Source organism: Strigops habroptila, chromosome Z, assembly GCF_004027225.2.
Source record: "Strigops habroptila isolate Jane chromosome Z, bStrHab1.2.pri, whole genome shotgun sequence".
Classification (NCBI taxonomy): Eukaryota; Metazoa; Chordata; class Aves; order Psittaciformes; family Psittacidae; genus Strigops; species Strigops habroptila.
The window spans coordinates 22277370-22303455 of record NC_044302.2 but is presented as its reverse complement, the minus strand read 5'-3'; the positions used below and the strand labels follow the sequence as shown (position 1 = coordinate 22303455).

Sequence of the window (26086 nt, the reverse complement as noted above, 5' to 3'; positions counted from 1 at the left end):
GAAAAATCCCTCTGCTCCACTTCTTGCTGGCTCTGGAGGCTGCATCATGTCAAGGGTAACCAGCTCCCTGCCCCCTTCCAGGCTTTGCCACCATCTGACACATTCATCCAGTGGCCTTTTCCCCTGCCCAGAATTGTTCCTGCCTCTTGCCAGGAAAATGAATCAATGCCTGACTCTGCCTGTTAATGCCAGGGAGCTGCTGCTTTCATACCAGCTTAGAAGAGAGGAATGGGCTGCCCGTGCCCCATCCCCACCTCACGGTCCACTCACACTGTCACATCTCACTCTCCACCAGCTGAAATCCCACATCTGCCTATTCCCCCTCTGCCCAGCAACTTTTTCCTGTCCAAGCCAGCTGGGAAGCCCCAGCAGCTCCGCTCCTGCCCAGAAAATATCAGGACAAATCCCTCTTAAACATGCAGTTAGGCACAACACTTCACCTTCCAGTCTGGCGGGAGCTGGGCACCGAATCCCAGAGCAGGAAACATCTTGTCTCTAAAAGAGAAGTGAAACAGTGGGTGTATGTACACACAGGAAGTAGGCTGGCTCAGCTCTTGCCATGGCCTCCCTGTGCTACCAGCTGCCCAACACCCAGCTACAGAAAGCGACAGCTAGAAAAGCAGCCAGCCCTCCGTTCCCCCAGAACACAGTGCCTTTAAAAATCATGAGCCAAACAGAGACAGAATACATGTTCGACTTTGGCTTTTGATCCTTAGAGAAAACTAAGATCTGAGCTTTGCTTCATTACCCATAGGGATCAGGAGCATCCTCTTGCCCAAACACCTGCATCTCTTGCAGACGTGTAACCCTAGAGATTTAAAACAAAAACTAACTATTCATTTTGGTCACAAAAGCCATTATGGCGAGACCAAGGTTCCTGTTTTGTCTTCTTTGTTGATGCCTAAGATGATGTTTTTCTGTGTTGCACCCTCAGGGTGACTGAGAAACAAGGCAAATACCAGCAAGCTGAGGGCATCTGCCTCTGCACCAAGAAAGCACCAACTGGATGCTCCACCTTTGCTACAGCACCCTTCCTCTCAATGGCAGTGATGGGGGGAGACAAGAAGCCTTGTCCTTACCCTGTCCTCCTCCTGCATCCCAATGTATACGGAAATTTTCTCCAAGGAGTTTTTCAAAAGCAAGGTGTTATTTAATCCTGACCTTGCAGATGGGAAATCGAGGCACATGCATCCCATCAGCCCCCCAGGAAGCCAGGAAAACATCCACAAAACAGGGAGGAGGCAGAGAGGCATGGTACTTACGAGTCATAGTCCTGGATGATCTGGCCAACAGCCCATATAGCTGACAAGTACTCGTTTGTCCCCATGGGGTTGATGTAGTGCAAAGAGGAAGGGTCTCGCGGGTTCCCATTGGAGGCTGTGAAGTCAATCCCAACCTGGGGGACAAGAGAGAAGCACAGACCCATCCTCCGTTAGCAGACATCACCACAGACCTGGCCACTAAGCCTTCATTGCCTTTGAGGTCTATACACAGCCCCATCAAGACCCAAAACTCAAACTCGAAACATTTTATCAGCTCTTCACCTTCCCTAAAAAAAGCTAATTCAATACTAAGTTAGGCAAAGCCATTCGCTATTACACCTACATTTTTCACCAGCCAGCATCACATATCATGTCCTGAAAGCAGCCCCTGCTGATGCAGCAAGCCATACCATCTCCAGCTCAGGATCCTCACTGCTCATCTCCCAAGTGCTAAGTTCAGAATCTGAGTAGCTCCATGGACACGAAAGCAGCCAGGGCCACCTGGGCATTTGGATCTCAAGGTCTTTGATCAAAGAGTCACAGCCCTGAGCAAATCTCTCCCTGGGGAATTCACTGGGCTTCCCTGGGGACCAATGTATGCTGAGCTCTCAGGGGACTTTGTTGGCAAGGCACTCATCCTTCTCCCTCCTCAATTAGGCTTGCTATTTAAAGACATGTGTAGAAATGCCTATCCCAGACTCAGTAAATCTGGTCAGCAGAGGCGAGACGCTGAACTGATTTGAAATGACTGGGAAGGAAGAGCCGGGAAGAGGCGAGCGGGCGGCACAACTGCACTCGCCTTGTTTGCTCAGCAAATATGCAAACCCCAGAATAACTCCGGGGCTAAATTGAGCTCAGCGGATTCACGAGGGATTTTGCTCCGTGTCTGTAATGGGAGAGGTTGAACTGTGATTTGGATGAGAAAGGCCTTTGGCCTGGCTGGGGCAAAACAGTCACAGTCCAGGACGTGCCACCACCCTGTGCCAGGCTGGCTGGTAAAACAGGCTTGACAGGACAAGGGGACATCGTTTTAAACTGGAAGAGGGTAGGTTTCGATTGGAGATAAGAGAAAAATGTTGTTCAGTGAGGGTAGTGAGGTGCTGGCACAGGTTGCCCAGAGAAGCTGTGGCTGCCCCATCCCTGGCAGTGTCCAAGACCAGCTTGGACAGGGTCTGGAGCAAGCTGGTCTAATGGAGGGAGTCCCCAGGTTGGACTGATGATCTTCAAAGTTCCCTCCCAACCCAAACTATCCTATGGTTCTATGAAAACCCAACTGCTTCGTCAAACAACCTTACAGCTTTGCCAACACTGTTGTAACACCCATGCCCATGTGCCAAGCTCCTGCTGAGCCACCACAAGCATGGCTGGAGAGCAAGAGGGAAAGGAGGGCACGGTAGGGGGGCTCAGCAGAGTCAGACAAGCAATGCCACAAAGAGCAGCACTGGGGCTACAAGTTCCAGAGGGATGCAGCTGGTCTGCCTGCAGCACGAGGCAAGTGGCTGGACACAAGGCCCCTCTCCTCTGTGGATTCAGCCCTTCTCTCCCCACTGCCTCCCTCATTGGGAGGACACCAGCCACCTTTCCAAACTGCAGGGGCACACGCACCAGCTCCAGCGTTCCTGCAGTGTTGCACCCATCGCAAACCCACCCGGGGTTTTGGACCAAAGACGCCTTGGGCAGGGGAGAAACCCTCCAATAACCAGCAGATCTTTAGATGGGGTGGGCAGAGATTTCATTATTCAAGGCTAATTCACACAAGAGCTCTATGCTAACAATAAATTTAATGATTTTCTCTTCACTCTCCAGCACCACGACCTGAGCACACAGCGGCAGAATGGCACACAAAAGCTCTCCCAATCCCTCCTGTTCCTATGACAACTCTTCCTTCTCCTCCTACTCTCCTACCCCATCATGTTTTTAGATGAAACAACAAAATACAAACTGAAATCCTGCGAGTGCCCACAGCTCTCTGGATACTGCATCAGAAAAGTTTGGAGAAATTGAAAACCCCACTTCTGTGTTGTGGTGGTTTCACTTAGGGTTGTAATGTCTTCAGTTAGTTACTCCTGACAAGCCATGGTCCAGCTTGAAAGAAGGTGGAAATGCCAGTAAAAATAGAGAAAACCACCTCATGAACAGCCCAAAGCCTCTCAGCTGGCTTCAAAACAAGGAGAGCTTCCACAAAAACCCCTGCGATGGGGAGAAAAGCTGGTAACGTTCTGTGAAGGGGCAGAGGGTCTTTGTGTGAGTCTGACCTTCAGCTAAAGTCTAGCCAACTCCCTCCATGCTGCTGGATGCACCTGAGCATCACAGTAATGACCCTCGAAATCCCAAACCCACACGGTTTAACAGCAAAACCAGGCAGCTCCTCGTTGCCATGAGAAGCCACCCAAGCTGGTACTAAATCTCATGCAGAACCTCCCTCCCTGGTTTTGACTGTTAGATATGTGTTACTATTACTGGGCAAAGAGGAGCAAAAGTCCTTACGGTAAACATCAGCTGGCAGCCTCCCAGGATGTAGTCCAAGAAGGAGAAATCTCTGGTTATCTGAAAGAAAACCAAACCAAACCAAGAAGTGTTTCAGCAATCTTCACCACTGCAGAACAAAAAAAATACCAGAAAACCCACAGAAAGTGCCCAAGCCTGTGCCGCTGCGAGTTTGTGCCTTTGGAGACATTCAGCCACTTGGCAGAGCAATGGGAAGAACCACCTGGGACTCCCACGGCAGCATTTTGGCAGTTCACAAGTCATATGAGGCCAAGCAGGGCTGTGTGTTGGGCCAGAGCTGGGCTGGAAGGCCCAACAGGGGTCCTTCAGAGCTGGAAGTGTCCATCATGGTGAAATAAATGGAAGGTCCTCTCCCCAAGGCCAAAACAGTCTCATGCCACCTGCAGATCTGGTGTGAGAAAAGCTGTATTGGTGCCATACAAAGGGAGGACTTAGCTCAGAACAGAGACTCTTCTTACCTGACCTAACCCTTACCCAAGTTGACACCAAGGAGTTAGTAAGCACCTAAAGCTTGGGCTTTGTGCAGATGCTGCCTCTATTGAACATGTCCTCCTGGGTCTGTGGCTAGCTGGGCATAGGGTGGCACCAGCAAGTTGGTACATCAGGTGCTCCAAGTAACAAGATACCCAGGCAGAAAGGAAATCACACTTTGATTCATGCTCTGCTGGACCTGAACTTGTAAATGCAAGGGTGCTGGAGGCAGAAGGGATGGGGGAGCTCAGGAAGAGCCGAGCTCAGTCAGGAGCAGAAGGAAACATCCTGGCATCATACTCACTTTGCAGGACTTGACAATGATGATCCCCGAGTTCTTGTAATTCTTTTTCTTCTTTTGCTTTTTGGGGTTAATGCACTCCATCTCAAGCTGTAACACATGAGGCAGACACTGGTGTGAGAATGGTGCTGGGCTGTGCTGGGGGCTGCAGATGCTACCAGCAGCCACATCCCACGGGCACCCTCCCTCCCTGCCTCTCAAAGTGCTGATGAGACAGAAAGGAATCATAGTGAGGTACAGGTATTTAATGATGGAATTGGAGGCACAGAACAAGCTGGGGAAGGGGATAGGATGGGTCAAACACATGAATAATTAGGGCAGGCAGTACTCCTAGCAATGACAGCAGTGAAAGGCACTGCTTATTCATGAGTATTCACAACACGCCTTCAATCAGGTGGCATCTGCCAAGGCTTTTGTCCAAAACTTCAAGTGGAAGACGGGGACAGCTTTGGCCACAAAACCAGTGCAGCATGTCACATGTCCCCTTCTGGCCCTCCAAATCACAGGGCACCCCCCAAATCATGAGTACTGCTTCAGACATCTCAGCAGAGCCCAAGACTGCCTTAGCTCTCTCTATAGTGCAGATGCTTTAGCTACAACTGTGGCTTTGGTCACTTATGGTGGCGGTGGAAGGAGAAAGGTGGCTCGACTTGGCCTCTCAGAACAGGTTGAGGGTCTCAGAGCAAGTACCGAAATCCACTGCCAGCTCCAAGGAGCCTATTCCTTATTCTTCCCCGAAAGTGTGTTGGCACTTACTGGAAAGACATCTTGGGCTTCGCACATCCTGGCCACCGAGGTCTGAAACTCCCCGATGAAGTCATGTCCCCCATCACTGTCATAGTCGTAACACACCACCTAGGGCGGAAGGAGCACAAACCAGCCTCAGACACAGACACTACCTCTTGCAAGGAGACCTGCTGAAGTTCCCAACCTGTCCTGTTGGAGACCCCAAAAAAGGGTGGGGTTTTGGGGGGGCTTGGGGGTTGTTCTGCTTTGGTTGGTTTGGGTTTTTTTAATAAACTAGCCATGGGGTTTTGGATGTTTAATGATCAATCCCAGAGGCTGACCACCACAATGAAAGCTGAAGGGCCTCCCATTACCTTTATCAGCTTCTCCACATCTCCATTGCACAGTGAGACCAAAGGCACAGTGAAGGGCTTCCAGGTGGGGTCCAGTGTGTACTTGATCACCTGTAGGGTGGGAACAGAGGGATGCTATTACAACAGACACATCTTCAGGGGGAGACTGGCATAAAGCAGGGACACGTCTCCAATCCTGGACGAGGTCCTCAGTGGGGCAGGCCAGGCAAGCTGCAGAAGCTCCATCTCAGCCCTCTTCTGCCTTCCTAACTTAGACAGAGCAGCCCACTCTTCTCAGGCTGTAGCACTTGTGAGTTACAACAGATTCCTTTGCATTACACCTCTGAGACAATTAAACAAACCTGCTTGAGAAAACAGCTGCAGCAGACTGGGAAGCATGGGCACAACCACCTACCCCATCGGTTCAAGGCCAGGAGCTAATATTTACACCCTCTGAATGACACTGCTTGCACCTTACTCATTGCTTACTCCCCACCAGCACCCCAGCGCAGCCTATATCCATCTGGGGTCTGACCACCAAGAAGATGGAGCAGCAGGATGCCGCAACCAGCCGGGAAGGCCAAACAGCCCTGGGCACATCCAGCTCTCCTGCCTCGTCTGCGTAACATCCACTGCCTGAGCTGGAGAAATATTAATTGATGCTTTTTGACATTTCCTGCGAGAATGCAATTGTTTGCTTAGGTTTCTTTGATGGAAACAAAGCAAACACTGGCAGGATCCAGGCACATGCCGTGTACCTCAGAGATGTCTGCAGGCAGGTGAAGACCCTCTTTCACAAAGGTGTGGTGCTTTAAAAGAGAGATTCATGTGAGTATTAGAAAGCTGGATATGGGTGGCTGTGCGAGGCAAACACAGGGAGTGGAGGACCATGGACCCTTGCAGCTGCAGCAGCAACAGCACAGCTGGAAGAGGTCCATGGCTGCTGCTGCAGGCAAACAGCCACACAGGACCTGCAACAGGCATCTTGTTTTACAGACAGGCTTTGATGTGAGACCAGCGGAAAGAAACCCTGACGCTGCAAGCACAGTTTAGTCAGCAATTTGTAAACTCCTTCTGCAGGAGGCTGGGAAGAGCAGGGAGAGCCCATGCACCCTGAGAGGGTGCCCGTGCAGCCAGCACGGGCTGCAGTGCTTGCGGAAGGATCCGGCATCTCCATCGCATGGCGGCCAGCTGAGCATCCACACTCATGCTTCAATATCAGCTGTAATGAGCACACTGATCCTTCCCTGCCAGACACCTCTGTCATGGCATGGGGGATGCCAGCATCAGACGAAGAGCTGGTTATATTTCCACAGCAAAAGCTGTAAGAATGGGAACCTTATTTCTTTGTATCCAGCCTCAAAACACATAGATGGTCATGTGGTGTGGGACTCCTCTGAGGGCAATGGGATGCATTTGGGGCTGGTAAGAAGCAGGCTGTTAGAGCACCCATTACTTGAAACAAAACCTGGCTAGACCCTTCTCCAGCGAAACAGGAGAGTGGAGAATCTGGGCAGCAACCTAGAGGAAAAACCAGTATATAAATCTGCTCCTCATGAACCTGACCTGCTTATCAGCGATGGCTGGTGCAAAGCCACGTTCCCAATTCCCAAGCCTCTTCCAGGAGGAACTGCCGAAGGTCACTCCAAATCCCCACATGTCTGAGAAACACATCTTGGTGAGTCAAAGCCCCGTTACCCACTCTAAACTGGGAGGAAACAATCAAACAAGGTCCCAGCCTGCTCCCACAGAAATACACGAGACATATTAAGTTTGGTATGAATTACATATGCATGGAAATGTGTGTGGGAAAGCACCAAAAAAAAATAAAGAGCAGGGCTAGGGTCAGCCTATATCAGTACCACAGATCATGGGGTGTTACACACATCCTGGTGTGAGTGGGGGAAATCCTCATGGACTGCAGAGCAGTGGTAAAAAACAACCTACAGCAAGACTTGGTAAATAAACACCATGGTGTAGGTCTTTGCCTCCTTGGCCGTGGCTTCCAGCTCCAATAGACATGAGCCGAGTGTTGTGCTCTGAAGCTGGAGACACATGAGCGTCCTCCTAGCTGAGGGTCTGGCAAAAGCTCATTCTAATCTTTTCCCATTGCTATTCCCTAAGCCACCTCCCTCCACCTCTCTCCACCATCTCCCCAGGTCACAGATCATCTTGCTGTCCTGCAAGTGGAGGGAGAGTGGTCCAGGGATCAGCCCATGTCCAGGCTGAGCGTAGGGGTTAACATGGGTTAGAAAACCATCTCACTCTTTGCTTGGTAGATACAGGAGGGCAAAACACAGAAAAGATCTCAGGTCCTTGCTAGCCTCAGTAAATCCTTATCCACTGGAGTCCAGCAGCCTTGACTGGGTACCGGGAAGGCAGCCGTAAGGTTTAGAAATCCCTGGATCCCACTCCACTTTATGGGTCATTGGTGAAATAATGCCATGAAGGGCAAGAGGAGCTGATGTAAGGATAGTCACGTCTCTGCAGCTTGGGTTAGAGTTGCGCTCACCTCCGTTCTGTGGACCAGCATCCATTTCCCATCGTCACCTGGTTTATAGAACTCCAAGAAAGGGTCTGACTTTCCAAACAGGTCCTGGGGGAGAAGAACAGGATGGGTCACACAGTGCTCTGCAAGCAGCCCGTCCAAGCTCCTTCCCCCAGCAGTGCCAATCCCGCAGACTTGTGTCCTCACAAGAGTGGCTCACAAGCTCGCCAGCAAACAGGCAGCACCCATGGGCAGCCACCCCTCCGTACCCTGGCCACACGGAATCCCATGGACTTTCATGCCACCTTTTGGCACAGATGCTGCAGGCAAGTTGGCACCCTGGCATGTGCCCTGGCACCAGTGACCTCTCTGGATGCAGATGCCATGGAAAACAGCCCCAGCTGGGAGGCAGCTGCGTTTGGGCTCGGGAAAACATCCAAAGCTTCAAAGGAAAAACAGAATTATGAAGTACACAAGTGTCTTGAGGGAAAACGAAAAAAACACCCTCCTCCACACAGCAGTGAAGTATAAGCAGAGGAAATCTTTCAGAAGCAAGCTGCCCTGATGTTAACAGAGATCATGTAACACCCGCTGAGATACGCAGCCCTGAGTCAGTGTGTGCTGCCTTTCCTGCCTGTCTCCTCAGATATTCCAAGATATTAAAGGGCTGCTGGTTACGAGAAATATGTGTCCCATGAGAAAAATGTGTCCCTGTCATGCATAGGGGCACCTGCAGCGGAGGAGGGCGGTGCTGGTGGCACCCACACAGGGAAACTCCAGCATTCCGACACAGAACTTCATTCCCATTCAACAAGACTAGGAAGTGGATAACAAAAAACAAGCCTAAAATATCCCAAATTATTTACTGAGAACTCAAGCCATTGCAGCTGGGTTTTCCTCCCAGAGGGATGTGGGTGCCTGAGTCCTGCAAAGAGCTGGAGGAACTTCTTAAGAGTTTGAACAGGAGCTTTTGGGGCTTCCAAGTGATGCAGTGGAGATGCAGAGGACTGCTCGTGGAGGAGGAGGAAGCATGGATGCCCCACTAGCTGCTGTCCACAGCCAGCATGGGAGGTGGCAGCTAGGACAGACATAGGCTCTGGTGAGGCTCCAGCAGAAAACCCATTAACATTTGTATCCAAATCCTGTTTCCAAAGCCAGCCAGAAAAGTAAATCACTGCAAAGTGTTTGGGCTCGGAGAAACAAAAACCTGCTTCAGTCAGAATTCTTCTGCCAGAAGAGCAGACCAAAAAGGCTCACAGGGATGCACTCTGGTAACATGGGGCTATTTTCTCCTACCCTTTTTCACATGTTTGTAGGAGAGAAACCCAAGCTATTTTTTCTGCAGGGTTAGAGTTATGGCACAGCTCTGATCCTGCTCACCCGCAGCCTGGCCTTGACACTTTCAAGCTTCACTGATGGATCAAAGAACCAGCCATGAGTACCTGACCCTGCTTATGCTGGCTTAACATGCAATCCAGTGCAGTTTCACAGCCAACCCAGCATGGGTTAGTGGAGACACCAGCTTAGATGGCAGCAGGGAGCTTTGAAGGATGCCTGCTGCCATTCCACATGCAGCAGCCTGGTCTGCAAGCCCAGTCAATACTGCTCCATTCAGAGCAGGGTGGGAGATGTTTCCAAGACACAGGATTATGTGCTACTATTTTAAAACATCAAAACCACAAACATCTCACTCCTGCAGGCCTGGCAGGAGATGGAAACTGAGCAACCACAGGAGCTCAGCAGACCAGATCAGTGGTCTGGTCAGATCAAACTGATCCAAGAATCCAAATCATCCAAACTGGTCCTTGCACACCATGGACAAGGAGGGTGGAGGTGGCACTTCCACCAGATGCATCTCCCCAGACTACAGCTTCCAGCAGCAGTCCCATCTCACAGTGCTTCCTCTTCCCGAGCCATGCTGAAGCATCTCTGCCCTCCAGCTGTCCCCACAGCTGCGGTGGTACACACAGCTCTGAGTTCATCAGGGCTGTTACCAGGTGAAAGTACCACCCTTCTGCAAGAGATTTTTCCTTAAAACAACTCTCCCAAGAGCTGACCAGGCTCTGATCAGGTTCCTGATAAGGAATAAGAGCATCAGGCTGGTTCTGCTGCTGACGTGCTCCTGCTGTGCAGCTTCAGCATAGTGTAGTGTGGATGGAGAAACCACGGACGTGTGATGGGGAGGAGGACTTGCCTGCAGCCTGAGAGAGGTCCGAGCCTCAGGGTGGTCATGGCAGGAGCTGCCAATAATGACCCAAAAGAATTGTGTTTCATCCAATTTCCTTGTTCAGAGACTATCTGAATTTCTGTGAAGTGACATGAACATTCTTTGCGCATAAGCAGGACTCTGAGCAGTGCTGTGCTGTCTTATGGAAGTCTGCACAGAAACCCCATCAGCAGGCAGTCACTGAGGAAGGAGCTTTCTGCTGAAACTTATTGATAAACTGGATGGAGACCAAGAAAGAATACCACAGTCCTTATCCCTGTGTAACCAGGTAGATGCTGAATTTCTGTACCGTGACTGTGTGTTTGAAGGGCAGCAGACCCACAGGTATGGTGTCCTAGTTGAAGAATATCAGAATATGTACTAGGTTATGCCTGGTAGAGGAGCTTGGTTGCAAACCTGGTTAAAAAGGCAACTCCTGCCCATGGAGCATGTGGTCCCACCAATGAAGTGGCCAGTACAACAACTGGAGGTGTGCCTCAGGCATGCAGGGAGGAGCCAGGTCCTTGGCCCTGATCTTCACAATGGCCACAGCTGCAAAGGGACCCTGAAGATTGAAGGAAGGACATCAAGCCTGCTGTGAAATCCCATCCCTTGCCTTGCAAGGGAACAGAGGCTTCTTCTTGGGGTGCTGGAAGAAAACTGTTGCATTAGGGATATCTTCATTGACATGCATGGGGATTGATCCTCGGCCACATCCCAGACATTTTCCAGACCATTTATGAAGTTATGTGGGGATTTCCTAGCAGGGGCATTTAGTTCTCTGCACTAGGCAGGGTAAGCAGAAGGGCAAGGAAAAAGCTATTGCCAGCAAGTGCAAGTGGGAAAAACGCTTGGGTAAACCAGGCATCCATCTGGTTTGGACAACAGGACTGAACAAACCATGTCTTCTGCCCCAGCAAATACCCTTCTGCCTGGAAGCTTGCTTTATCCCAGTTTAGAAACTGAGGACTATCCTGCCAGTAATGCAAGTTCTGACTAGGAAGAAGGGAAAAATAATATTCGCATCGATCACTTAGCAATAGCACTGGTTTAAGAGGAATATCTCTGGTTAACTGGTAAATAGGGTCAGATGGCTTTGTTTAGAGAAGTTTTGGATTTCCTGCATATTATATCCAAAGCAAAACTCAGGCACTACTTGACACCATGAGGTCAACAATTCTTCCTCAGAAAAGATGGGCCCTACTGTTTGACATACAAGATGACGTTCACTCCATTTCCACAGGGGCTGAAGGCAACGAGCCAGGAGCTGTCAGCGCTTCTGAGGTTCAAAGGACACCAAAGAAGCTGCCAGCTCTGTCAGGAGACATTTCCAAATGACAGCCACTGAAGTAGTGTATCTGCTGTCTTTAGGACATGCTAGTATGCAGATCCTGTGCCACACATCAGCTTTCCATCTCAGTGCATGTGATGAAGAAAGCAATACTGTGACGACAGGAAAACTGAGGCATGGGTGTACCCAGTGGCACCGCCAGGACTTGAACCCCTCCAGTCTTATCCTGATGCTTGCTCCAGCAGGACTATTTTACGTCACTGCTATGCCCAAAAGCAGAGATTTCTTTAACCTATGAGGGTCAGAAGTTTAACATCGCATCCCCCAGTCAGAACCCCACTCACCTTTTTATCCAGTTTTCTGCCGGCCATGTTCAGCGTAACCACCCTGTTGTCCAAGAGCTCTTGGGCAGCTATCTGAAAGACAAAGCAAGGTTGTGTTGATTTTCAGGTACAATTAAGCCTTTTGAACGGACAACCTGAAGGGAGAATGAGGTGCCAGGACTCCCCAGACAGCCCCTGAAATAAAGCCCCTTTCTTGTGTGTCATACCTGAGCTGGTCTCACGTGGCTTTTCTGCACGAGGGCTCATTCAAGACCTGGAGAGGCCTTCAAGGACCGAGCCACGAGGAAGCAGGAGCCATAAAAACCCTTGCCTGCAAGATGTGCCACCTCATCCTCCATGTCCCAGCCTGGGCACAGCAAAAAGCAGCTGCCCCATCCCCTGGGGGAAATGCCAGTGGGACCAAGGACTTGAGCCACATCTCCCCACAATCACTCGGAGAGGCAGCCCCAAGAGTGAAAAAGCCACCATTGCTCTTGAGGCACTGCAGCAGCAGGAGCACAGCCCAGACTACTTCAGTTTAAGAGACTTTATTCACATACACTCCAGAAGGGCTTCAGCTGCCAGCCACCAGTGGGCCAGTTTTGTCTGGAACATGGTCTAATGAGTCTCTTGGTATTTTAAGAAAAGGAATGTTTATAACAAAAAAACCCAAAAAACCCGCATTTATTCACTTCTGCTACCAGCCGTTTTCTGAATCATTTGTATTTTTCCTTCTCAAGGCGGTGTCCTGCCCAAGCATCTGCTCCCCACCTCTTCCTCCTCCGCTCCCCGGGGCGGGCTGAGCTGTTCCCCAGCATCCTTGGCTGCAGCATCCTCCCAGGTGGGAGCACGGGGTGGACAATTCCCTCACACATGGTGCTGCCAAGTGCAGCTGTTTGCTGGCTCCCGAGGAGGCTGTCCTGGAGGGAGGTAAGTCCTCACTGGAGGTATGTGGAGTAATCACAGCAAGGCTTGTAGAAAAACTTGCAAAAACGAAGGGGACAACTTTCTGCAGAATGAGCAGTCAAGGAGTTACTGGCACTTAGGAGAGCCGGGGAGTCTGCAGAGATACAGCTTTTGAACCTGCCTGGGCAGCTCCTGAACATCCTGAACAACCTCCCAGCCTTTCCATGGCAAACACAATTCTTTGGTCCACAAAGGACCCATTCACCACATGCAAAACCCAATTTTCTCCTCTGCTGTGTATAGATGTGAACTCAAAAGTTCCCTATTGCAAAGCCACAGCATCAAGTTTCTCTCCTACCTAGTCATCAGTCGGCACATATGGTCACCACAACCAGCACGAGGAAGAGGAGCTGTAGGGAAGTGGATGAAATTTGCCTTTTGCTAATCCCTGCAAAAGCACACCCAGCCAATGTCCAGCATCTTAGGGCTCATTGGAGGCTACATAAAAGCTGGACCGTGCAGACAAGCCAGGTGCATCCTTGTGCCACACTGCTGCAGGCTGCTGGTGGCATCTTCTCTTAGCCAGCATGGACAGTAACAACATCCCCACTTCTGTGTCCAACAGAGGCAAGCAGCAAGGTCTCAGGGTTGATTTTACAAACATAGCAGGTTGCTTTGGGGTTTTCCCCCATCTCTTCAAACCTAAGGACCCTCACACAACCACATCCACCCAGCCAAGGTTCTTCTGTCACATTCACCCCTGTGGCATCTCAGTTAAGGATATGGATACTTGGACAAAACTGAAGAGGGTAGGGGTGAGGAAGGTAGGCTTTGGTTCCAAACTCCATGTTTTATCTGTGTAAGTCCAAAGCTGGAGCCTGCTCCTCCAATAGTGCCCATAGCCCATGCTCCAGCAGTGTGCTGTGCCAAGCAGTGGGGAAAGGTGCCCACCACACACAACCCTGTTGTCATCACCCAGCCCAAGCCAGGGCAAAAAAAAACCAAACCCAGATCAGAAAAGCACATCAGCAGTACAAAATGAAGCAGATGTCTCAGATCCTTTGATTTTTAATGACACATGCATGACTTTCCTTTTTTTATAATGTGTGTAACCTTAGAACTTGCCTGGAAGCTTTTAATCTGGTACAGTTCTTCCCTCTCGAGCATTGAACTGGGTGTCAAGAGCTGGTATACATCTTGGGGCCAGCACATGTGCTTTTGTGGCTTTTACTCTTTCATTTAAAAACTAACTGCAGCAATTAAGAGAGAAAAGCTGGCAGCATTTTCCCAGCCTCTAGAGCAAACAGCAATGGAGATGCACATGCAGCAGCCAGGTCCTGGGGCTTTTAAAGCCTTCCAGTGCTTTTAAACCTGGTGGAAGCTTAACTCCTTGCTGGCCTTTTCTCCTACAGCTTTGCTGCCCAGCTGCGCATCTCACAAAACCCAGAACACAGAAGAGATTAAAAAGGATGGGCAATGTGGCGGGAGGGAAATGCACCTAAATTTAGTCTTTTCTTTTCAAAAACCCCATCGCTAAAGAGATCTGCAGTGAGAAGGCCACTGCCCAAAGGGGTCTGCATCGGGAGCAGCGGCTGTTGCTATGAGAATTGTTGCTACGGCGTCCTCTTCCTACAAACAAAACCACCCATCGCCAGCAAAGGCATCAGCCCTCTCACCTCCCGCAGTGCCAGCGAGGGCTGAGCAGCCATTTTGTACCAGATAACAAACAGCAGCAGCAGCAGGGTTTTACTTTGTACTTCTCCAGACTGAGGTTTTCCTTGTTTCAGAGACTGAAGCAGAGGTTCAAGACTCATAGCCCTGGGCACTAGGCAGATGCTAGGCAACATGGTCCCTGCCCGGGATAAACAGTGCTCCAAAGACAACAAAGTGGGCAGAAAAACAGGAGGTAAAGGGAAAAACGTTCATGAGATAAACCTGACTCTCCTGGACCCCAGGTGAGTGCGCTGCCTTGCCCCCAGGTTATTATCCACCTCTGCACACCATAGGTAATGTAAAGGAGTAACTGTACCGTTATCATCCCTTTCCCAGCTGGCTTGCCATTCCCCAAAAGGAGAGTCCTTGTTATTTTCTTGCTGGAGACGATCTAGAGAAGCCAAAGAATATAAAGTCATGATTGTACAAGTGATCAAAAGCAGTCTCATAAGTGACTCAGTTAATTCTGATTAAGCATTCACAGGAGTAGAAGAAAAGCATCACACTCAGGGATGACCATGATACTGCGAATGTCACCACCATTACCTGAGCACACAGGGTGCAGGGCAGCAGCTGAACAGTGCAGAGCAGCACAAGAGGCTGAAGCAACACCTCCCACTGAACCCAGGGACCAGCTCTTGTGTGCAGGTTGGTGGGACCTCACGCAACCAGAGCTACTGTGGTTTGCTCCCAGCAAAATCATAACTCAACTTTTCAAACCCCATTTTAAATACTTCTGATGTGACCCTGCCACCACCTTGCTTTCGGGACACATTTCCATTGGTGAGTCCCAATTACAAGCCAGATGTTCTCCCCCAGCATCGTTCTGGACACCCTGCACAGCAGCCGCCGAGCAAGGCACAGAGGTTAGCATCCCCCAAATGCATGTTCTCCCCTTCACTTCTGACTTGTGAGAGGCCAGACAGGATGACCTGGGAGCTGAATGGAACCCCTTGAGATTTTTCTCAGCTCACTGAGTTTCAGTCACCTCCAGATCTGGGGATCCTTTAAGTTTCCCCTAAGCAGCGTGGACCCTCACATGGGGATCTAGCAACCTACTGGAACTACCTGTGCTCTGCTCCCATACCTAGTGGGGACACCTTTGAGATCTAGGGGTTGCAGTTTAAAATGTGCAGTCCCACCCACCCTTCTGCCTCCACCTTTGGTCTTACACCACACAGTCAGAAAATAATAGTGACAATAAAAAAAATATGTAATGAAATGTCTTAACTTTTTGCTCCTGCCATCCAGGTGATCCAGCCATGCTTCGATTCCTCCCATTCCTCTCCAGAAATGTTCTTCTCCCTCCGGGGAGGCCTTACTGTGGCCTTTCACTACTTAAAGGGAGCTTATAAGAAAGGTCGTAGGATGACAGTATGGTTTAGGTTCGAAAGGACCTTAAGATCATCTAGTTCCAACCTCCATGCCATGGGCAGGGACGCCTCACACTAGACCATGTCACTCAAGGCTCCATCCAACCTGGCCTTGAACACTGCCAGGAATGGAGCATTTACTACTTCTTTGGGGAACCAAAGAAGTTGGTTCCCCAAAGTTCCAGTGCCTCACCATGCTCACAGTAAAGAACTTTTTCCTTGTATCTAACCTAAACTTTCCCTGCTTAATTTTAAACCCATTACCCCTTGTCCGATTGCTACAGTCCCTAAGATGGAGAGAGACTTCTTAGTAAGGCCTTAGTTGTGACAGGACAAGGGGTGATGGTTTTAAACTGAAAGAGAGTTTCAGTTGCTTTTCCTATGGTGCTTTTGATTCATAAATGTATAGGTATCACTAGACATTTGTGGCACACTGTGTCCAGGGAGGCAAAATCTCGCAACACTGCCTAGCAGAAACCATGGACACCCTCCAGCCTGCAGTGTGATGCCTGCTGCATTTCGTTTGGCCACAAAGGTCATTACAAGCCCACGAATGATCAACCATCCTTTGAAATCTCACCACAGACCTAATTAGCTGCAATAAAACAATCTGGCTAATCCAAGAGAGCTGCAATGCTAACTCAAAATTGAAGAGTCAGATGCTCGCTGTGCGGTTGTTGCTGCCCACAGCTGCTCTCCTCCCCTCCCAAGAGCTGCTCATGCCTCAGAACTGGGGAAGGGCTTACAAAAACACCTCACAAGGCAAAATCCAGCCATCCACAGCAGGGTGGCTGAACCCACAAGCTCCATCCACCTGTTTCACCCCTCTCCTCACCAGGCACCCTCATGCATGTGCTACCACTCCGGTCCACCTCTGCCCCGCAGCCTGGCTGTGCTGCAAGCCCACACTGGCCACGGGGAGAGAAGCTTAACAGAACCTCAGGTTAAAAAAGGGAAAATGAGAAGATCCCTCCATTCCAAGCTGGTGTCTCACTGTGGACTACAGGTCAGCACTAAGATCACATGGGAATTGCTGCAAAAACTCGGCATAAGCTGAGTTCTCTTTTGCAGAGTGTAAATACTTACACGAGATTACAGAAGTTCAGAGCTCTCTTTTTTTCTGACAGACTAAGCCCACTAGCTGTGCCTAAAGACACAGGAGACACTTCCTCCATACCTGTCAGCCACTATGGCTAAACCATCAACCTTAGATGTCAGTGAGACCTGCCAAGAGCTGCCCATCCCCACCATTACCACAGCCCCAGACTGGTCTATCTAGCCTCATGCTTTGAGCTAATCACCTTGCAAAGCACTAGAAAGGGTTGGGCTCTTCTGGGAGACCCAGCAAGACTCTTCCACCTTCTTCTCCAGTGCATACAGATAACGCTCCTCACTGGCGTGAGCCTGCAGAGCCCTGGACTTTTGCAGAGCCACATTTAGGAACAGCAAGGTTTCAGCTCTGTTTCCTTATGTCAGTAAATTCTCTGCTTGCAGCTTCCATCAACACCAGGACCATCACCGTGAGTGTTGCTGAACTGCCCCACACCAGAGCTGGCTGTGTTTCAGCAGCAGAACTAACAGTAAAGGATGAGTTTGGTCTAAATCACTGAACACCAGCCTGAGCTGTTGCCTGCACTGTCTTCGCTTCTGCAGAAGCAGAATTAGGTCATCACAGAGCAATTCCAAAAATCCAGGGTTAAACCTCACCTCTGTAAATGCCAGTGCTCTTCTAACCTGTCAGGCTCTTGAGTTGGCAATGGTAAAGTCACTTACCCCTCCTTGCCATGTACAGTGCCATATTGTAGTCTGTATAACAAAACAATCACATTCACGAGTCTCCCTGAACACCCTGGGCTGGCTTTCCATGCCAACCCACTTATTACAGTGTCTCCTATCCCCCTGTTCCCAGCACCAAGCACAACAGAGACAGCTTCTCCCAGCCTCTACGCTTGTGCCAGGTACCACATCAGCCCTGAGATGATGGATGCTGCAAAAGAACGGAGGAATTTCCCCTCATTCCCTGCCTCTGAGTCAGAGCAAGCTCAGAGGACAGAGATGTTTGGAGAATGTACCTGCCAACTCCTGACAGGGCCTGGGCTCATGAATGCAAAGACCTTCCAAAGGCTTATGAATTGCATTGTGTCCTGAAAGCTTTTCCACAAGAGCAGAAGACACATTCCTGCACCAACACACTAAAGTAAGAGAGACGATTTGCTACACACAGCTTTCGAATAACTCCCCAAAAACCAACCCTCCCCCCCCAAAAAAACAACAAAAAAAACAAACCCCAAAGCTGAGATAGAAAGGTAGACCACAATACATCCTAACTTTAAACATCTGGAAGTTTCCCAAGTCCAAATCCAAGATGGTCATCAGGGTTTTCACTATAACCCCTGGTGAGATACAGGTACTTCAAACACTTCCAGTTGATGTCTCTCTGCAGGCACCAGCAGAAGCCCACACTATGACTAACTTAGGCTCGAGCAAGCAGCCAACAGCCCTAATGTGGAACAGTGCAATCTGAACAATTGAAGCATGACAAGCAAATTAAATTAGCTTTTCCAGGAGCAGCAGCTCTAATCCTCCCACATCCCTGTGGCTGATGTGATTTGGGGTCCCTTTGCTGGAGGACAGCAAGCTGTAGGACCTCAGAGACTGACCATGCCCAGTGTGCAGGAGAATTCGCCGAGGAAATCATGCTCATATAGCTGCATGCTTGACTTGTCCTGGTCAAACAGGGCAAACTTGAGCTTCTGAACTTCTTCAAAGTGGTAGTCAACGATAAACTTCTTGGCGAAAGCTGGGTTGAGGTTGTTCACGGCTGTCTCTGTCCTGTCAAGCTGCAAAGAACAAAAAGAAAAGAGGCATTTAGGCATGTGCATCTTGCGTCTTTGTCACTGCCATGTCTCTTCCCTGACCTCAGCCAGAGCCACCCAGAAACCCCGCAGTGACCATCAGAGTGAGTGCACCAGGCGTTCAGCAGAGCTACCCCTAAATGCAGTTTGTAATGCCCAGTGAACACAAGGTGGGATAGACCTACATGAGTAACGGCACCTCATGCAGAGACCTACATCCCCAAGGATGGGGTGTACAGGGCTGTACAAGCCCACCCCAGCCACAGCCAGGACAGGAGCACCCACTTAGCCAAGGCTTGGCGTGGACTCAAGGCTCATTGAATCCAGAGCTGTTTCATTTGCTTCTAAGTCCTGTTCTCCCAGGAGCAGAAGCTCTCACACACCTCTGACCCTCAGCCAGACCCTCACAGATGTAATGCCAAACTTGTTCCTTCCAGGCTGTGCAGCTAATAGCAAGGACAAGCAAACCAAGAAAAATGTCATGAGCCAGAACAGCAACCCTCTAGCATTTCCCTCTAGACCTCAAACCAAAACATGCATATGGTTTCATCTTGGCCTTCCATGAAAAAAAAAGAGGGAAAAAAAATCATCACCATTTTTTGTAGCTTTCACCAAAAGAAACAAGAGACTGGAAGGACCTAGAAGACAAGACTTCAATAGACTTTGTCATCCTGAGCTATTGTGAGCAGGTTGGAAGAAATGATGTCTCCAATAGGTTGGAAGGACAAGCGCACAGATGATGACGGAAACTGGAAGGCACATGTGGAACCTGCTGTTGGAGGGGAAGCACCTCAGCGGTCTGCAGCATCCTGCAGCCAAGAGCAGTGATAAGAGCAGAGGAAACTTGGCAGGCAGCAAAAAATCCCGGGGACATCCATTCCAGAGACCCGGGGATGCTACCCTCCAGTAATGGAGCTTTGGTCCCAGACCTTGTAACTCAGACCAGGGAGGGCTGGAAGGATGGAAGCACCAGCCAGGCTCCCAGCACATGCTCCACAGAGACAACAACCCACAGTTTTAGCCAAAGTGACAGAAACTGGGAAAACTGGAAAACTGAGCTGGTGTATTTACTTCTGGAAGTCAATGGCCAAGGAGGATCTGAACTCCTAAGTCAGGACCCATCATTCTCTCCACCAGGCCATCATCCATCCTGAGAGGCACCAGAGAATGGCAAGTTTGGAGCCCAACATGCAGCGTATCCTTATGAAGCTAAAGTGGGCAGAAAGGATGCTGGTGGCACAGCCTGAATGCTCAGCAAGGAATGAACACCCGCAGCCTGGAGGAAAACCTTCCAATCAGCAAACAAAGCAGAAGCATTGTCAGGAGAGCGGCTACTGATATCATATCGATTATTTGTGAGAGGCAGCAGCCAGTTTGGTGGACATCCTGCCTAGCCAGCCCCACGGAAAGCACCAGCAGCTCCAAGCATCCGAGCTGGAACAGCCACGTGCCCACCGGGGCTGGTAGAGGAACTGGCAGCATTGGCCTGCCATATCCCAGGGCATGGTAACAGGGGCTATTAAAGGAGAAAGGCAGGAGGTACTCACCACCGTGGTTTTATAAAACCTGCTGCCTTCAGTGCCTGGAAAACCCATCCCATCTGCCTGCAGGACAGCATGGAGTCTCTGGCCATGCCACAGCCTCACCAGCATCCTGCCTTCTCTTGTAGCCAGGACACCCAGTCCTGGGCAAGGCTGAGCCGCCTGCCCTTCCCAACTCTCAGGGTAAGACCTCTGCAGAAAGCATCCCCCGTGCCAGCACCAGGCTGTGGGATGTCTGCCAGAGCTGTGAAGCCAAGAATAAGTACAGCAGAGCAGAAAAAAAAAACCTCCAAAAAGTAAAAAATAAAAAAGTAAACACACACCTTAGCCCTAAAGAAACTCATTCAGCACAGGAGGCAGGTTCTGGAGGGACAGAGTGGAAATGTGGTGAGGCTGCTATATATACCTCAACTATCGCAGTGTTTTTTGAAGTCGGTCGCTTAGTCTGTCTTAATTGCCAGGAAACGACTAAAGTAAATGCTGTGTTCCCAGAGCAGCCACCTGCTGTGCTCTGGGGAATCAGACACATCAACACCAGTGGGCTGTACGCTGACCAGGGCCACACACCTTCACACAGATCCTTCCTTCTCTGCAGCCATCACATACCAAAGGACACCAAATGTCTGCTCAGAGATGTGTTGGACCAGGAGCTGTGGGCATCCATGAGGTCCACCTTATTTCAGCAGCACAATACACACAAATCCACTTTCAAGCCTAGGAGATGAGACTGTGCAGGCAACAGAGATGGATTTTAGCTCCTTCCATATTCTCTGAACTACTGCAAAGCTGGGGACCAAGGGAAGCCAGTCGTCTTGCTCCCAGGCACCAGTTTGAAGGAGATAACATTAAGTCTCATCTCCAGTTTTGCCCTGGAAGGGGTGGACCAGGGAAGGGAAATCAAAACCCAGCCAATGTGTCTTGAGCTAACCCTTTGGAGTGACAGGGCTTCCTTCAACAACCAAATTAAATGAGTGTTTAATCTCCTGTCTGTTACCAGTGTGAAGTACAGCAAAATCACAAGCCACAGTTGATTGTTTCACAGGGTTTGGTCTTTGGTTTGATGCGCACCAGTCAGCTTGCCAGGGACCATCATGTACAAGGCCTCTTCACACCACCTCCACCCAGAGACAAGGATGCCAACAACTCCTGTGTTCCTTGTCCCCAACACTGACAGGTCTGCATTCCCTCTAAAGAGCAGAGGTGACTTTGCCACTCCAGAGCAGAAGAGCACAAGGATTTTCAAGATGCAACCAGGCTAATTAAAGATACCAGTTTGGATAAGAGTTTTGGTTCTCCAAATCAAGCATGAAAACAGGAAATAATCTCCAGCAATAGCCCTTGTGTTCAATGAACACAGCCAAAGAATCCTTCAGCCTCCAAAGGGAATTTGGCTGAAGAACTCCAAGCAACCCCAAGCACATGGAGATGCTTGATGCTCCAGCGCTGGGAGGTGCTCTCCCAAGTGCCAAAGGAAGCTTGCGCTGAAGGCGCGGTGCCAGCCAGGTGCCAGCAGCACAGCTGAGTGGTGTGTCCCTGCTCCCAGCGTCACAGGCCGGGTCTCTCATGGTTCTTGCGAGATTACATTTAAACATCACCCATCTTTGTGTCACTTCTTGGGCTGTGGTTTATTGTCCCTCCCCACCCCCCACCCCTTCCAAGGCTGATTCACAAAGATTTTTTAATTCCTGTTAAGCTCAGTGAAACAAAATAATTGTATTTGGGAACAAATGTGACAGCTAGAAAGAACAGCGAGCAGAAATCTTTCTGTTGGCATCAGCTGCTGCTGCAGGCCCATCACCCAGCTCAGATGCTAGCACCACCACGGCTGTGCTGGTCCTAAGGAGGGGACCCACCTCCTAAACCAGGTCTGATGGTTGGGACTTGTCCTAACACCATGTGGAGGACGCAGGGGCAGTGTAGTGGGATTGGTTCATGCCACTAAGCTGTTGCTGTCCCCATCCGTCCCCTACATTTCAGCTGTGTTTATTTAAGGCCACTGCTTTCAGATGGGGAAGAATCATAGAATCAACCAGGTTGGAAAAGACCTTTAAGATCATCAAGTCCAACCGTTACCCCAAGGCCACCACTAAACCATGTCACTAAGGGCCTTGCCTACATGGTTTTTGAACACTTCCAGGGACAGTGACTCCACCACTGCCCTGAGCAGCCTGTTCTAACGCCTCACCATCCTCTCAGGGAAGAAATTGTTCCTAATATCCAGTCTAAACCTCCCCTGCCACAGCTTGAGGCTGTTTCCTGTTGTCCTATTGCTTGTTCCTTGGGAGAAGATACCAGTCTTAGAGGTTTGTCTCAGGACAAGGGACACGTCTGTGTGGTCAAAAAGCACGCAAGACAATGGAGACACCCTCAGGTAGCCATGGTGGCATGAGCTGCTGTGTGTCCACCAAGTGTCCCACCCAGTGAGGCTCTTGCGGGCAAGCCCACCTCTCCTGACCCTCCCCAGCACCCATCCACACTCAGGCCCATGCACCACTGCTGCCACATGCTGGAACAACAGCAGTGGAGTGCCGGGAAATCTGCTGCTCAGGGCTGACGTCCAGTGCCTGTCGTGCCAATTAAAAAGAAGCTAAAAAGAGCAGAAGAAAATAAAAATAATAAACTAAATAAATAAACCCACCACACATTTGTGTTGTGAAAGAAGCTTTGGAATCAAAACTGCTGGACTGAGACATACTGACAGAAAGGGAAATTCCTGAAAAGAACAATCAGATGAAAGGGATGACACCTATCAATGCTGGAAAACTCATTAGTCTCATTCAGGCTGCTGAGCAAAGTTAATTGCAGACCATGGTAAGCGGAGGTTTGCCCCTACATCCTCCCCACTCACAGCAAGATCAGCCACAGGACAGCTTAGGTGATACCCACTGATTCACCAGCTCCTTGGCCAAGGGCTCAAAGGCTGCCCAAGTAGCCCAACTATCTGAAAAATGAAACCACCTCATTTCCCAGGAATTGGGACAAATTTTGTTTGGCTTACAGGATATAATGCCCTTCAGCTGCTCATTTTGCGCTGCATCCAACACCAGTGCCTGTATCTATCCATCACATGCCCATGCTTTGCTTACCTGCTCTCTTCCAGACCAACTGACAGAGGTCTTACACTATCTACAACTGCAATTATAAGATAAAATCCCCCTTCTTTTCTTTTTCTCCAGGCATTTTAGCCCAGAGTCTTTCATTCTGTAGCCAAAAGGTTTTCTTAGGCATGGAGCTAAGTGCTTTTGCACAGATTCTGGAGTTTGGATTCACTACACAGACAGCACCTTGCCCAACCCGAACTGCTGCAGAAGGCGACTGCAACTACAGCTTCTCTATGTGGGATGATGAACAGCCAATACAGCATCATGAAAACCATCTTCAGGAGTTTTGGTACAGTTTGTGCACACCCTGACTGCAAAACCAACCTGCGACATGCATCTGCCTAGGAGACCCACCCCAGAGAGACCTCCTGCTGATGCAGCAGCACTGCTGGTGATCATAGAATCATGGAATCACAGACTGGTTAGTCTGTTAGTCTAGTGGGATCCTGGTTAGGGATTTTGGTGAGGTTCAGCAAGGAATGAATGCTGAGCAACCTTCAATTCCTGTGACAACTACAGCCAGTTACAGAGCAGACCCTGCTAAGGAAGCAGTGCTGCATGCTGGAGGCAGCATGGAGCCACCCCAGAGGCACAGAGTCTCCAGCAAATCCTCTGAACCAGTGAAGGGACACAGGTGGCTTCTATGTTGTCCCCTTTCATAGAATCAGAGTGGCTTGGGTTGGAAGGGACCTTAAAGATCATCCAGTTCCAAACCCCTGCACAGGCAGAGACACCTTCCACCAGACCAGGTTGCTCCAAGCCCCATCCAACATGGCCTTGAACACTGCCAGGGATGCAGCAGCCACAGCTTCTCTGTGCAGCCTGTTCCAGTGCCTCACCACTTTCACAGTAAAGAATTTATTCCTTATATCCAACCTAAATCTCCCCTGTTTAAGTTTGAACACATTGCCACTTGTCCTATCACTACAGTCCCTGATGAAGAGTCCCTCTCCAGCATCCTTGTAGGCCCCCTTCAGATACTGGAAGGCTGCTATGTGGTCTCCACACAGCCTTCTCTTCTCCAGGCTGAACAGCCCCAGTTTTATCAGCCTGTCTTCAAATGGGACAGGCTCCAGCCCTCTGATCGTCCTCGTGGCTATGATGACCAAGGTTGTGCTGCTCAAAGCCAATTTGGGCACCTCTGGATGAACCACGGTGCCAGCAGCAAGCACATTCCCGTTCCCTGATGAGGCACGTGTGTGCCCCTTCCCTGCAGGAGGAATACACATTCAGTTGGTGGGTATGCCGGGAAGCAGGCTTTTGGGATCAAGCCAACATTTTACTTATGCTACAAAATAATTCAGACAACTGCTGAGAACCGATTCCCTCATGCTCCATTAGCCTGGATACTGACAGCCTCATCCTGCTGAAGCAGAGGGCTGGGAACAACATACAACGGCTCCTCATGCACTGTCTGCATCCCATCACTGCCAGGGACAGCACAGCCACGGAAAGTCCTCCTGTCCCTAAAGAACCTTTTATCAGCAGTGTGTTGCCCTGGAGTAAGCCTGTGTTGGAGTGAGTAGGCAGAGGAGATAAATGCGGCTCTCAGCTCTTTGGTACATACAAGGAAAATAAAAATATGCACAACCCCTCATGCCCTGAGCCACAGGAGTGTGCCGGAGTGTCCCTCTGTGCCCACAGTCCCAGTGCCCACAGCTCATGGGCTGCGAGCAGCACCCATGTCTGCTGAGCAGGATATCCTAGTGCAGCAGGGACACACAGAGCTGGCAGGAAGGAGAGTCATGGGATCACAGACTGGTTTGGGTTAGAAGGGACCTTAAAGCTCACCCAATTGCAACCTTCTGCACAGGCAGGGACACCTTTCACTAGACCAGGTTGCTCCAAGCCCCATCCGACCTGGCCTTGAACACGGCCAGGGATGGGGCAGCCACAGCTTCTCTGGGCAACCTGTGCCAGGGCCTCACCACCCTTATGGTAAAACATTTCTTCCTTATACCCAAGCTAAACCTATCCTCTTCCAGTCTAAAACTGTTGCCCCTTGTTCTATCACTACAGGCCTTGGTAAAAGGTCTCTCTCGATCTTTATTACAAGTGCCCTTATATTTAGGAAGGCCACAAAGAGGTCTCTCCGGAGCCTTCTCTTCTCCAGGCTAAACAACCCCAGTTCCCTCAGCCTGTGTCCATAGGAGAGGTGCTCCAGCCATGTGATCATCTTCATGCCCCAGTTCTGGACCTGCTCAAACAGGTCCAACTCTTTCCTGTACTGAGGACTCCAGAGCTGGACGCAAGACTGCAGTGGGGTCTCCCCAGAGTGCAGTAGAGAGGCAGAATTCCCTCCCTTGACCTGCTGCTCACACTGCTAGAAATGCAGGCCAGCACACAGGGGGTTTCTGAGCTGCCAGCACGCACTGCTGGGTCATATTCATTTTGTCACCTACGAGCATCCCCAAGTCATTCTCCACAGGGCTGCTCTCCATCTCTCCATCCCCCAGTCTATAGGCACTAGGGATTGCCCTGACCCAGGGGCAGAACCTTGCACTTGGCCCTGTTGAATTTAATGAGATTATCAAGGGCCCACTCCTCCAGCCTGAAAAGGTCCCTCTGGATCCCATCCCTTCCCTCCAGGAAATCAACTACACCACTCAGCTTGGCGTCACCTGCAGACTTGCCAAGGGTGCACTCTATCCCACTGTTTACATCATTA

At 50.1% G+C, this 26086-nt stretch overlaps 1 protein-coding gene across 6 annotated transcripts in view; it reads right to left on the bottom strand.

Moving 5' to 3' along the window:
• Positions 1 to 26086, bottom strand: part of CPNE2 (copine 2) — a 55607-nt gene that overhangs the window by 13176 nt on the left and 16345 nt on the right. For all 6 annotated transcript variants that reach the window (XM_030511544.1, XM_030511545.1, XM_030511549.1 and 3 more), the window contains 10 exons: positions 18582 to 18761; positions 14865 to 14939; positions 11951 to 12022; positions 8134 to 8217; positions 5643 to 5732; positions 5299 to 5397; positions 4546 to 4632; positions 3750 to 3809; positions 1263 to 1396; positions 441 to 495 (listed from right to left, as the gene is read on the bottom strand). In XM_030511544.1, the coding sequence (XP_030367404.1) occupies positions 441 to 495; positions 1263 to 1396; positions 3750 to 3809; positions 4546 to 4632; positions 5299 to 5397; positions 5643 to 5732; positions 8134 to 8217; positions 11951 to 12022; positions 14865 to 14939; positions 18582 to 18761 (936 nt within the window). The remainder of the gene's footprint in view (positions 1 to 440; positions 496 to 1262; positions 1397 to 3749; positions 3810 to 4545; positions 4633 to 5298; positions 5398 to 5642; positions 5733 to 8133; positions 8218 to 11950; positions 12023 to 14864; positions 14940 to 18581; positions 18762 to 26086) is intronic.